The sequence below is a fragment of the Talpa occidentalis genome, unplaced genomic scaffold, assembly GCF_014898055.3.
Source record: "Talpa occidentalis isolate TD23 unplaced genomic scaffold, MPIMG_talOcc4v2.1 talOcc4.3, whole genome shotgun sequence".
Classification (NCBI taxonomy): domain Eukaryota; kingdom Metazoa; phylum Chordata; class Mammalia; order Eulipotyphla; family Talpidae; genus Talpa; species Talpa occidentalis.
In genome coordinates, this window is record NW_023603184.1 from 106,832,522 (window position 1) to 106,846,490 (window position 13,969).

The window sequence follows — 13,969 nt, forward strand, 5'->3', positions numbered from 1 at the left end:
TCCTAACATTATTTGGTTAGAATCAAGCTGTCTTATTTAGTAAACATTCCTCACTTGATCCATAATCTGTTTCAAAGATAAAAATCTTTTTTATCTTTAGAAGTTGGTATTTACCTTGATTCAACCAGTTATTGGTTCACTGGAAATAATTTGTGTATATTTGAGCATTAAATTTTTTTCCAGTTATAGATTTTCTATTTGTAAGAAACTGTACTAGTTATCTGGACTAATAAAGTAAAAAAAGTATTTTGTTAAAATGTTTGTGAAAATTACTTAAACTTGTTTAAGCTTATTTCTCATGATTAATTCTGTTCTTTTGACAACATGGTAGTAGTAGTTAAGGTCCTATGAATCCGTTTTCATAGTTTAGTGGATAAAAGACTCTGGTATATTTATTGATATGGAAATTTGTTCTGTTTTGGTTTTTTACTTTGACTATAACCAGCTCAAGTGTTTTAATTGTTTTCTGCCATTGGGGTCACTTTTTTTAAAAGAACTCTGCTTGTTTAATATTATAATTAGTATTATAAGTTTCAAGGCCTTTACTTTTAAAGCTTATTTCTTAGGTAGTCTATTGAGAATTTGACTTCCCCAAATATTAAATCCTCTAATATTTCATTTGGAAATTGTTCTGAGGGAAATACTTTTATAAAATATTATATAAAATTTGCTTTTACTTTTTTATTTTTTTAAGATTTATTAATTTGTTTATTTATTTATACAAGAACCAGGGTACAGGTCAGATGCGCGGGAGGGTGAGAGGATTCGCCAGAGACAGAGTGGGGAACAGAATAGGCAGACTGACGAAATACACTGCTGAGGGGAGCAGCGGGTGTGTCAGGAGAGGTCTGCTGTGCCATGTGGGACCCTTGCCTGCTGGCCGCGATCAAAACCGCGCTGTAGAGGCTGTGGACAGCTTCACAGTGTGGCACTCAACTGCCTGCACCACCAGGGAGGCCCCAAATTTGCTTTTACTTCTCTAGAAAAGCTTGAATTATGTTCTCATTTAAAAAATGTCTTCATCCTAGGTAAGATCTAAATTTTGGTTTACAGTGAATTTGTAACATGTAGATCTTTCATCCTCATAAGGTCTTTCTTCCCTCTTAAAGTTTTTTTTCCCCATGCTGATAAGGAAAAAATACTTTATTGCATTTGTGCTGGATTAGAAATTATAATTAAAAGATTTACAGATCCATGAAAAGTAATAGGTGATTTTAGGCCTCCAATAATGTCACTTATCCCTATTTTCTCCCATAGTAAACATTTTGGGTATATATAAGATTTGTCTGTTAGGCTTTTTTTTTTTTTTGAGGCTATGTGAGATTTGAAAAATGAAAATGAGTACAGCATGGAGAGTTTATAGTAAGTTTTTTACTAATGAATGTTAAAACTAAATCAAAAGCAAATTAGAGATTGGAGGAGGAGATTGTTTTATCTTATTTTTCATTTTTCCAGTGCTTAATACCATTCTTACCAAATACATGTGTACTGAATAATTAAATTCCTATAGAAAAACAGACATTTTACTTCAGTTATTTGAGAATTTTTCTTGCTATCAGTAGTGGAATTTAAGTTTCTTTCCTGTCTACACTTTGGTAGCTTGTGAATTGTTTTTTCCAGTTTTGCTATTAAAACAGAATTGTGAGGGCCTCCCCTGGTGGCGCAGCAGTTGAACGTGGGCTGCAAAGCTGCCCGCAGCCTCTGCAGCACCGGTTCCATCCCCTGCCACTGGTGAGGATCTCACATGGCGCGACAGACCTCCTGTCTCACCCGCTGCTCCCCTCAGCAGTGTATTTCGTCAGTCTGCCTGTTCTCTTCCCCACTCTGGCTCTGGTGAATTCTCTCACCTTCCCGCGCTTCTGACTGTACCCAGTGCTTGTGTGAATAAATAAATAAATCTTTAAAAAAAAAACAAAACCAGAATTGTGAAATAGAATAAAGAAATTAGTATTATAAGTTACTTATAAAGATGTTGTACCTTGTTTGTGATAAAATATATTTTTCTGCTTGTTTGATTCCTTCTAGATGTACTATAGAGAGGCACTGTGTTTTCTAAATTTCTTTTCAAAGAAAAGTTGATTTTAAGAAAGGAAGATACCTTCTTCCTCTAGTTCTTCAGACCTGCTTGCTCTGTTGATCCTGATGGCCAATTTTTATTATTGTTTAATTTGCTATTTTAGGTTACTAGAAATCTGTTCTGTTGGTATTCTGTAGATGTACATAGACTGTTCTTAGATAGAGACTCCATTTATTGGGGAAATGTTTGAGTTTCTATTGTGTGTCAGGCACTGTCTGGTGCTAAAGGTACAGAGGAGAGTAAGACAGACAGGTTTCTTATCCTCTGTGAGGTTTTGTTGCACTCTTGGGACACCTTTCCAGTGCACTTATGAGATGAATAGTAAAGACCCTTGGAGGTTAGTTAGAAAAACATGATGCTAGCATAAGAATTACATGAAATACTAACAATGAACATGAAATACCGACAATATTACTGATTTTTCTGCATGTGTTCTAATTTCTTGATTTTTATGTGTGTGTCTTAACAGGACTTGGGCTTGGAATACTATATATTAGGAGAATCTTTTGAGACTTCTGTTCCTTGGGACAGGTAAAATGTACTGGAATACCTTGTATATACTTACCTGCTTGTTAGATTCACTGACGATATCTTATTACGTAGAATTGCATATGTAGGGTTTTTTCCTTGGAAAATAATTTCTCCAGCTGAAGTTTTTAATAAGTAAATTTAAAGGGAAGCAATAATATTCCTTACTTAGTATTTACTTGTTACTCATTTAACAACTTGCTTTTTCTTTCAAACCTTTAGCTGGTTAGAAATGGTGTTTGGCAACAGCCCATGGGATCAGGGTCTTCAGCCCTCATATGGTATTAGATTATTGGTCTTCTTTTAAAAATTATTTATTTTCTTTCATCATTGTTAATTTTTAGACAGTATTTGATTTCTCCTCTCAGGTGTAGTCCCCATAGTTCTCCCATCACCATTGTACCTTATGCTTTCCTCCCCTGTTTTAGCCCCTCTCCCTCCCGCTCCCCTGTTGTGTCTCTCAGATCTGTGGTCAGCTTGCAAGATTTGTCTTTTTTCTGATCCTTTGTTCACTTTCTTTATATTTCACATGTAAGCAAAACCATCCAATATTTATCTTTTCCTTCAAACTTATTTCACTTAGGATTGTCCCTTCCAACTCCGTCTGTTTTGCCACAAATGAAATGAGTTTATCTTTTTTGATCACAGAGTAGTATTGCATTGTGTATATATACTGCATCTTCTTGATCCGTCCGTCTGTTTTGGGGCCTTTAGGTTGTTTCCATATTTTGGCTATTATAAATAGTGCTGCAATAAAGATTAGAATACAAGTTTCCTTTTGAATTAGTGTTTTTGTGTCCTTTGGCTAGATTCCTAGTAGTAGAATCACTGATGATATGGTAGATCCTTTTTTAGTGTTTTGAGGAACCTCCGTACTGCTTTCCATAATGGCTGGACCAGTTTACATTCCCAGCAGCAGTATAAGAGGGTTCCATTTTCACTACATCCTTGCCAGCATTTGTTGTTTATAGTTTTTTTAATGTGTATTGTCACAGTTGTGAGATGGCATCTCATTGTGGTTTTGATTTGCATTTCCCTGATAATAAGTGATGAAATTTTTTTCATAGGCCTTTTTGGCCTTTTCATGCATAAGTCTTTTAAGGAATTATGGTCTCACAAGTTTCTGTGCATTCCTTAGTCACCCTGGCAACAGTAGTTGTACCTGTTAAGTGCTTAATGAATATTCTGCAGAGTTGTCTGAATGAACTCTAAAGTGGTGCAAGAATATAGTCTATAAAATAGTTGTCTATAAACTCCAAGTCAGAGATTTTTAAAGACCCCAGCATGAGACTGTGATTAAAAACAAGGGAAAAGATACAAACACAGCAGATAACATGGAAATGAAAAGAAACAAAGAGGACCTATCCAAAGAATTCCAGGGAATCTCAACATAGACGTGATAGTCATATGCACAAGAACTAGCAAGAGATGAGAATAATATCTAGAGAATTTAGAAGAAAACCAGTGATGTGACAATAGACCTGGGAATTTTATTTTGAAAGAGAAAATGGTCAATAGTGTTAAATTTGCTCAAAGGTCAGTTAAGGATTTAAAAGTAGACACAGTTATATAAGTTTGTCACCTGTAAAGTGATTGGTTCAAAGGAACTTTACTCACCTTTGCTAAAGTTCTATGAGAACATCCTCCCTACAAATCATGTCTAGGAACTATACCATTAAGGGGTATAACATTCAGTTCTTTGTCCCATCTCCTCATTACTCACCTAGCTGTGAAGTTTTAGATATAAGCAGTTCTTAAAATGTCAGTATTACTGCATTTGTGACAATTGTATACATTTGAATTTGAATGCATTTTAACGGAAATATGATCCACACAAACATTTAACTTGCAAAGGACTATAAGAGCACACTAGTTACTAATTATAAAACTTGTTGCTTTTATAAATTTGTAATATTAATCCCTGTAAATGTTAAAGCTTAGTAGGTTTTATTTAAAGTAATTGTTTTGTAATTACTTTATATACTTACATTTTCCAAATAAAAACATAAAATTTCAATAATCTAAATACTTTATGAGAATTTTCTTTAAAATATGCATCCTTACCATTCCAAAAATAGCACACAGAAAAATTGTATTTGCTGCAGCTCTCATAAAATAAGGCAGAATTTAACATAAGAGCACTGTTTTAAAAAATCAGAATTTATAAAACTTTCAGATCCTCTAAAAATAAAATTTGACATGCTAATAAAACACTAAAACCCTTTTGATATTTATATTCTAATCATATGTTCTCACTGGAAATATAGATAACTTAAATGTGTTTTAGAAAGCATAATCCATTTGAATGTTATTGCTTTTATCAAATTGGTTTCCATACAATCAAATAAATCTTGCGATGAGAGATGGGTCGACCTTTTGAGTTTCTTCAGTGTCTTTTCAGTTCTGGTGATCCAGAATCAGTGTTAGTACATGGTCAGGATATTTATTGGAGAATAAAAGGCATATATATCTTAATAGTTTTACTTTCTTGATGAAACAAAATATATAGTTATAACAGAATGTTACTACTTACATTAATTATTAATTAATTAATATTGTTAAATATCCTCAACCCCCCCTTACACTTTAAGGGTTATTGCTGTCCCTCACCTATTTTCATTGACTTTTAATATCAGTCTAGCATAGCACATTAGCACTTCACATATAGTTCATGACCAATAAGTTTGTTGAATTGGTTTTTACCTAGGTGCTTGAGAATAGGTTATTGAAATTGTTATAACATCAAAACTATTAATTGTTTTCAAATTAAGACAAACTTCTTGGACATGGTTATGGATTGGTATTTGTATAGCTCAGAATTGGATTCTCATTACAGTGTTCTATTTTAACAGATTCTGAAGTCTTGTTATAAAATTTATTTTGAAACTGGGTTCTCCCAAGTGTAGGAAACTGCCTTCAGGCGACTGAGTATGCTCTTTTGACTTCCCTCCTTTCTATGGCAAAAAAAGAAATGACTTTGCTGATCTTTAAAGTTATGAATATAAGACATAACTTGAGTCATCAAGGCTCTTGTTCATTCTTGAGCAATTACATATGAAAGTTTTAATTAAGACAGTTTCTGTCTTGAAGGATGTCAAATAAACTGGCTTATAGTAGAAATTTGGTAACTTGTTTCAAAACTTAATATTGTATTATGTTTTCTAGAGTTGTAGATCTCTGTAGAAATGTAAAAGAAAGAATAACAAGGGAATGCAAAGAGAAGGGTGTTCAGTTTGCTCCTCTTTCTACATGCAGGTGAGTTTGATCCTATACATGTTATTCTGGAAAAAATTTAATTAATGGAGAAGTATACTTTGTCAGCTGAAGAAAAGCTTCAGTCTGTCTACTTAGCAAGTTTTTCTAAACCCTTTTGCCACCTTGTTAGGATTGTGCCTAGAAGATTTTACAGCAGTTCTGAGTCCTTTGGGAGAACATCCTAGTTAGTACCTTCTGCACTATCTGGATGGTATGACTGGGAGCCAAACATCTGAGCTCCTGGAATAAGAGAAGGACTCTTTCATCTACAGAGAAAAAGCACTTTAACAAATTTTTTTAGTTATTGATGAAATAAATGGATTTTGAATAAAGGAATGAGTAAAGCAAAAGATCCAAATGAAGATTAACTTGTTGCTTTCCATGATCTTTCTGAGATAATAGAATGTTTTTATCTGACCTGTACAGAATGGTAGTCACAAGCCACATGTGACTATTAAGTGATTGAAATGTGACTAGTGTGAAACTGAATTTTAAATTTTATTTAATTTTAAATAATCTAAATTGAAATGTCACAAGTATCTTCCATATTGAACTGATGATTGTGTGGAGTGAGTCTCCCGTACTCCATGGTTAACTGATGATCATGTCCTCTTCATTAAGTAGCAACAGACCAAAAAGAGCTTTTCTTGAGAAGGGGGCACTTTATACTCAGTCTTTTGATATTTTCTCCATAAACACCAGAAGATTTAATGTAACAAGACTGAATTCACAAGACTTCTGAGACCTTGGGGAGTGGCTATTTTGTGATAGATGCTGTGAAGCACTGCACACATCCCTTCAGGAATGAGGACAATGACCACTGAAAGTACTGTTGTGGGCTCACTTCAGGGATGATCTCTGTGCATACAATTACTGACTGGTTTGCGGGTGTAAAGGCCCAGCATCCCCTATTGGGACAGCTCTGATGGGTCATCCTATCTTTAGATTTCGCCAGGGAGTCATGTGAGGGTTCTATTGAGATGCCTCTCAGCCTGACTTCTCCTCTTGCACAATTAAGTTCCTGTTTTTTTAAGAATGATTTTCTGGTAAAAGATTAGATTCCCAGCTTCTCTGACATGTTAAATCAAAGTTTAGAATGTGCAGCGTTTAGTTATTTGAATTATTTTGATAAGTAGGATTTTAAATATGGTTCTTATAGCTCATGTTTGGTTCAGTTGATGTTTAACTAAAGTTTTATTTTAGTTTAGTTTGATTTGAACTGCTTAACAATGTCTAAGGAGATTATTCTGTGTAAATGTTGAACATGAAATGTATATTTTAAATTAGTGTCTTAAGACACTGGTAGATCTCATTGAAATCAAAGATCCCTAAGGAAACTAAGTCAGCTGCAGGTACGTTATTTCATTTAGTGAGTTAGTTAGTTAGTAGTTATAAAAAGGTAGTTTGTATAAAAAGGTAGTTTGTATAGAAATTACAATCCTAAATTTCCTAATGAATCTAACATAAGCACTCCAAAAATGTATACAGCACAATTTTTAGAAATTCAAGAATAGTATAATGACTGACAATCACACTATCACTTGTCCAGATATTTCGGAAGAGGATAGTATTTAAGTGTTTTAAGTGTTAAAATCTATTTATTAAAATGTATTAAATCTAAGTCACTTTTTGAAACTGAGTTTTTCCAAGAGTTGTTTTTCATTATTTCTACTTGGAGATACTTGATCCATCAAATTTTGTTGTAACAATAGAAGCTACTTTTCTACTGAAAACTGAACCGTATAATATAGATCCTGGATTTTTTAGAAGTCGACAATGTTATATTAATATTTAATTACATTTTCTGTTTATTAATATCAATGATTCTCATATAAGTGTTGTATGTTTTACTGATTACTGTAAACTCATTTCATTCATGTATCCTTTAAAATTTATTTGAGTTTAGTTAGTCCTAATGATGGTACCTACGTAGTTCAAATGGCTCTCCAGTTTATTTTAAACTTTGTAAATCTGGTACTTAAAATGTAAACATTTAAGGGGTCTTTTTTATGAGTGTGAATTAACACTAGAAGAAAAACACAGCTGGCAAATTGACAGTAGCTTTGTTAAAGAGTTTATTTCTTCGGTTCTGAGGCACCTAACATTTGGCCTAAAAAGCCATTAAAATTTTAGATTAGTTTCTATTTGTATTTTGTAGTAAACAAGAGTATTCCCTCTGCATTTGTTCCTTCTGTTAAATCAAACTCTGTGGGAATCTTTGTGGATTGAATTCAGAGATTTGGCTGTGATTACCTTAGCTCCCTTTTAAATGCCTCACTTAATTGCACTTTGAAAGCTTAGCTATAGATTATGTGATTTGATCTAATGTTCTTGATATCCTTTCTAAACACACATATAGACAGACTGTGTACAAATAGGCCCCGAGTGTAAAGACACTTTAAGATCATGTCACTGAATTTGATACGATCATTCAGTTTGATTTCACAGTCTTTACTAATAATTTGTGAACTAGTAAAGTTGCTGTATTTAACTCAATCTGATCGTTTTTTTGGTATGTGCACATTTCTCTTGTTTTTGAGTTTTAAGCTTCATACTTATTTCTGTCAACTTTGATTAAGTTTGGAAAACTTATAATGGGTTCACCAAGTTCCATCTAGTCTGTTCAGGGACTGTCTTTAACTGCAGTATACTTGTTAAAAAAAAAAAAGAGAGAGAAAAAGAAAATCCCTTCTCTGGAGGTGGAGTTTTGTTTATTTGTTATTTTGGCCTCGACTTGCCAATTGGAGAACTGTTTACATTATTAAATTTTTAATAGTTAAGGGCCTCCCCGGTGGCGCAGCGGTTGAGCGCTGGGTTGCGAAGCTGCCCTCAGCCTCTCTAGCGCCGGTTCGATCCCCGGCTGCTCCCCGGCCACCAGAGGAGGGTCCCACATGGCGCCCAGACCTCTCCTGCCGCCCGCTGCTCCCCTCAGCAGTGTACTTCGGTCCTTCTGCCTGCTCTGCTCCCTGCTCTGGCTCTGGTGAATTCTCTCACCCTCCCGCTCTTCTGACTGTACCCAGTGCTTGTATAAATAAATAAAAATAAATCTTAAAAAAAAAATTTAATAGTTAAGACTTAACCAAAACAAGTTATAAAACAGTTCTTATATACATCTTTCACCCAGTCTCTCTTATTATCTCTGGGAAATCATTCTCTAGCCAGGCTAGAGAATGTGATTATAGCTTAAGCAAATCCATTTAGGTGATCTTGCCTTTTAAGTTTCTGTGCATTAAATCTGATTTCACTTCACTTAAAGCCTTGTGGGGATTGTCTGTTTTTTAGGGTGACGCAGACTTATGATGCAGGTGCATGTGTCTACTTCTACTTTGCCTTTAACTACAGGGGAATAAGTGACCCACTGACTGTGTTTGAACAAACTGAGGTAATTTTGCATTCATGAATGTAGTTCTTACATTCTCTTATTGACTTAAATACACTTGACTATCATTTTGTTAATTTTATTTTTGACTCTGACCATTCATTGCTTGCCTGGTTGCTAGCCCATAGAAATGAGAAGTATATTTGTTACACTAGTTGTGTATGAAATTGTAAATCTAGAGTAAATATTTTCTACAAATTTTAAAGAAAATATTCTGTGGCCTATAATTTCTTTTGTTGTTGCACATTATAACTGATTCAATTAAGTAACAAAAGACTATAGGGATCACTTTGGCAGCCCAAAGTAGTGGTGGCTGCTACTATTGAGGTCAGCAGCTCTAATGCTGTTAGTTTATGTTGCTGTAATATTATTATTCTAGCTTTAATTTTTTTTTAATTTGCTGAAGTTATATATTGGCTAGTACAGTTCACTTGCTAGCAGTTAATATTATATTTCTTTTATGATCTTAAGTTCCTAATTTTTATAAAGCTTTCTTTTGATGGTGAATGCTTCTCATTGTAAGTCTGCCTAGAGTTGAAGACACAGACTAGATTGTGAGGAATTGTGGGAAACTGAGGTCCTAGTGTTTATTGCAGACCTGCAGTAAACTGTAAGTTGATTTTCAGTGGCATACTTTTAGACCCAAAACATACACAAGGTTTAGTTGACTCCCTTGTATGCTCTTTTTTTTGTTCCCCAACTTTTTTGAAGTATTAGTGAAAAATAGTAATCTACATTTTTAAATTGTATAATTTGATGAGTTTTGTGAAATCGTCATTGCAGTCAAAATCATGAACATGCCCACCACCTTCAAAAGTGTGAGTCCTTTCCCATAACCTTAGCCTTTCAGTGTTTGTGTTTCAGTATTGCCTACTCTGGCTACCCAAAGATAGCCTGTAGTAGTACCAGAGATATTTTTCTTCTTTCCTAATCCAAACTGAAATTCTGTAAATGTGTTGAGTTCATGTAGTTATTGCTTCATTTAAAATAATTTGTTAGAAGATGGTTATTTCTTAGAAGAGGGCTAGCATATTTATGAGTCATTTGAAAATTCCTAAATTCTAGATGAGAAGGTTCTTATATTTTACTTGGCAATGAGATATGGTCCCATGTTTCCCCAGGCTCTCTTCTACCCTGGTCTAACTCTTAGTGGTTTATACAAACATGTGTATTCCAAGAAGTTCGAGGCACTGTAAATATTTCATCTCACAACTATTATGTATTCATGAATTATAAAGAACTGAATGCTCAAATTTTTGTTTCCCACTTTCATTCAGCATGTTAATCATTCTGTTATTTGGCTGTGAGTGTTTGTCGTGTGTGTGTGTGTGTGTGTGTGTGTGTGTGTGTGTGTGTTTACCTTTGTAACCTTAGTACTCTGTAAGCTTACTTAGGGCCATGTTCGGCCAACAAAGCAAGGCTTTTTTTCCCCCCCACATTTAGATATCCACAGAATAACCAAGTAATTTGTCCCTAGGCATTGACCTAAGAAATGCTATAAAGGCCTTTATGGTTGATCTCTGATAGCTTTGTAAGTAATCTTGAGTCTGATGTTTACTGTATGACACTAGGTAATTTAGCCATCGAAGACTTATTTTCTTTATCTGTAAAATAGAAGTAATTGTAATTATTTCATAATTTAAGCATTATTGTAGGTAAATTGCTTCATACCTTTCTGGACATTCAACAAACAACTTTCTGGAGTAGTGAGAGATTTTCTTCAGAATTGAACCTATCTCTGTCCTTATAAAACTTTTTATAAACAATTTGTGCTGCTGAATTCTAGAATCTCTAAGTGCCTATTATATACATTGTGATTATTCCCTAGGAAAAAATCTTATAAAGCTAGCCTGCATATTTTAATTGCTTTTTAGTGCAAATTGACCTAAGAGGAAGGAAAATTAGACTTCTAGTTCATTATTTGACCCAGAGAATATGTACCTTTTTTCGGGGTTGGGTCTTCCTCTTTAACGTCTAAGTGAAATCTTTGTCGTTGTTGTTTCTAAATACAGACAGCTGCTAGAGAAGAAATCCTCGCTAATGGAGGGAGCCTGTCACATCATCATGGAGGTATTCTTCTTTGGGGGGCATACTTTTTAGTAGTTCTACTGTTTAATATATTTGGTTCAATAAAATATTGAAGAGAGTCATAATATGAGTAACTTGACAGTACTTGAGATTTCTTGAAAGTTTTTATTTATTAGAGAAGTTGTCAAAGAGGTTGTCTAAGTTGTGGCAGTCACCAGCAGAAGCTTGTTTTGACAAGCCTGCCTAGATATAAAACCTGGACAGTCTTCTAAGTTCTCAGGGAAATTTGTTACCCAGGAATAACCCAACTTGCCTGGGAAGTATTTGACTATGAAATCAAAAGTCTTTAAAGGGGAAAAAAAGCTTGGATAAGTATTTTTCAGCCTCTATGGGATTGTAGCTGGACATCAATTGTACCATACATTGAAGAGTGCTTTGTTCTATTCACCCTCAGTAAATTCATCAAAACAGAATATAAAAAAGAAATGTTTTTCAAAATTTTGTTGCAGTTTTGATTATTACTTGATGGTCTTTATGGTGTTAAGTTTCTGTGTCAAATCTCTGATGTCATCAGAATTTATCACATCACCGATAAAAATTATGATATATCTACCTATGTTATAAGCAGGCTTTTGAAAGAAATATGAGGCTAAAATAGTAAAACAGTAACTTTTGAGGTTGTCTCTTCTCTGAAACAAATTTGTTCTTAATACATGCCTCAATATAATTTGATGCTCAGAAAAATGGAAACATGTTAATTTTTTAATTAAAAAAAATTTTAGGGAGCACTGTGAGGATAAATGACTACCAAAATTTAAAAATTCAACGCCTGCCTCTGTCCTACTCCATAGTCCTCTTTCCCTGTTTCATTTTCCTTCATAGCATTTAGTATTATTTAACATTCTAGCTATTTATACTTTTCTTAAGGTGAACTCTACTCTCCTACTAGAAAGTGAGTATCCATCAGGGCTAGGCATTTGTTTTGTTTTTTTTGCTATGTACCAAGATGTAGAACAGTGGTTGTCCCAGTCAGCCCTCTATACATGTGTATAGAATGAAGGAAAGAATTTTGGTAGAGAAAACAATGAACTATAAAGTGATCTGCTTCCTTGTAACATTGTTGTACCTGGACCTGGGGTAGATTGCTAATGTAGGTGAATGAAATAGAAGGACAGTCACCACTGCAACTATATCGGTTATACTTTTGCTGTCACCATTTTTTTGTAATCCCCACAAATTTCGAACTTAACTGACTTATAGGCATTAAAGTGAATACATTTGTTCTTTCACTCCTCTTTTCTGTTTGTTATCTTTTGATGGAAATTCTGATGAATGTTAGAATGACAAAAATGAAGACGGGAGGAAAATGGATACTAGAAACCTCTCAAGTGGAATGAAAAGCTTCTGACTAATCTAAAAGTCTACACCTGATTTTGGAAATTTAAACGAGATATTTCATAAAGATACTTAGATTTTTAGCCTCTTTTAAAAATGTTCAGAAAGCCATATATATTTAAGATTTTTAAAATATTATTGAGTGCAGGATGCCACCACATTAATATGTTAAGGAAAATGCTTATTAAATTACAGAATGGCAAAATACTGGTATGTTTTTCATCTAAATTGGATGGAGGGAGGAAGCAAAATAATTTAGCCATAATTACTTATTTGAAAAAAACAGGAAAATTTTCCTTTCTTTAGCTAACAATTTTACCTTTTGGTACATGTCAGTGGCCAACAGAACACCTTTGGAACTGCAGTTTCCATGTTTGTGTTGTTATATATGAGAGATGTGATTCTGCGCGAAGATGCAAGTAGCTAAATCTTAAATATACAGGAGGAAATAGAGGCTAATTGTCATTTAGGTAATTGGGTTTCAGATGAACTGTTTCCTTAATTGAGGGAGGATGTACTCAGTTTACTCAAACATTATAGTATAAGAAGTTCAATAGGAGCTAAATACAACCACATGTCCTATAAGGTTATAGAGGAAAGCTAAGCAAAATGTTTTTTTCTCTTTACTTTTTTAGGATCTGTTAGGATATTGATTTCTCTCCAATAGTGTCTGTATATGAGATGCTGAAAGTTGAATATGACAGAACTGCAAATATTACTTTTTTGTATACACCCCAGACTGAGAGTTTCTTAGTAGGCTCTAACATAGTCTACATAAACATACTTGAAGTGATTTATCCAGTTAAGCTCTCATTATAGTGAAGAGAAAATATACACAAAGTAATAAAGGATTAAACAACTCTAGTACAAACTTACATGAAAACTGGATTTTGTTATTTATGAAAACTCTGGTAATAGTCCATTACATTAACCAATGCACACAAATAGAAGAAAAGTATTATGCAAAAATGTAAGCCCTATCAAGATTATTCAATTCTTGATCCCAAAACACATAATGTAAATAGTTTCCTGTGATATTTTTGAAACAAAATGTGCTTAATGCTTTTTAATACTGTTGTATGTTTTCCATACTATGTATGTACTAATCCATTATGCAAGTTTTTCAAAGAATTGTTAGTCCATCCCCTGAAAGACCTTATAGTCCAGTAAAATTAATATCTTAGCATTTCAACAGGCCACTGGTCAAAACTGGTAGGATTATCATCATCATTTCTTTAGCCAAGGTAAAAGCCTGCCCTTTTCTTTGACAAGAACTGAAATGGTGACTTTAATAAAGATGTAAATGC

General features: G+C 33.9%; 1 protein-coding gene across 1 annotated transcript in view; it reads left to right on the forward strand.

Moving 5' to 3' along the window:
• The window catches only part of AGPS (alkylglycerone phosphate synthase), a 102,136-nt gene that overhangs the window by 77,376 nt on the left and 10,791 nt on the right, over positions 1-13,969 (forward strand). Inside the window, exons 16-19 of the mRNA XM_037523609.1 lie at positions 2,547-2,608; positions 5,771-5,860; positions 9,143-9,242; positions 11,252-11,309. Of these exons, the coding sequence (XP_037379506.1) occupies positions 2,547-2,608; positions 5,771-5,860; positions 9,143-9,242; positions 11,252-11,309 (310 nt within the window). The remainder of the gene's footprint in view (positions 1-2,546; positions 2,609-5,770; positions 5,861-9,142; positions 9,243-11,251; positions 11,310-13,969) is intronic.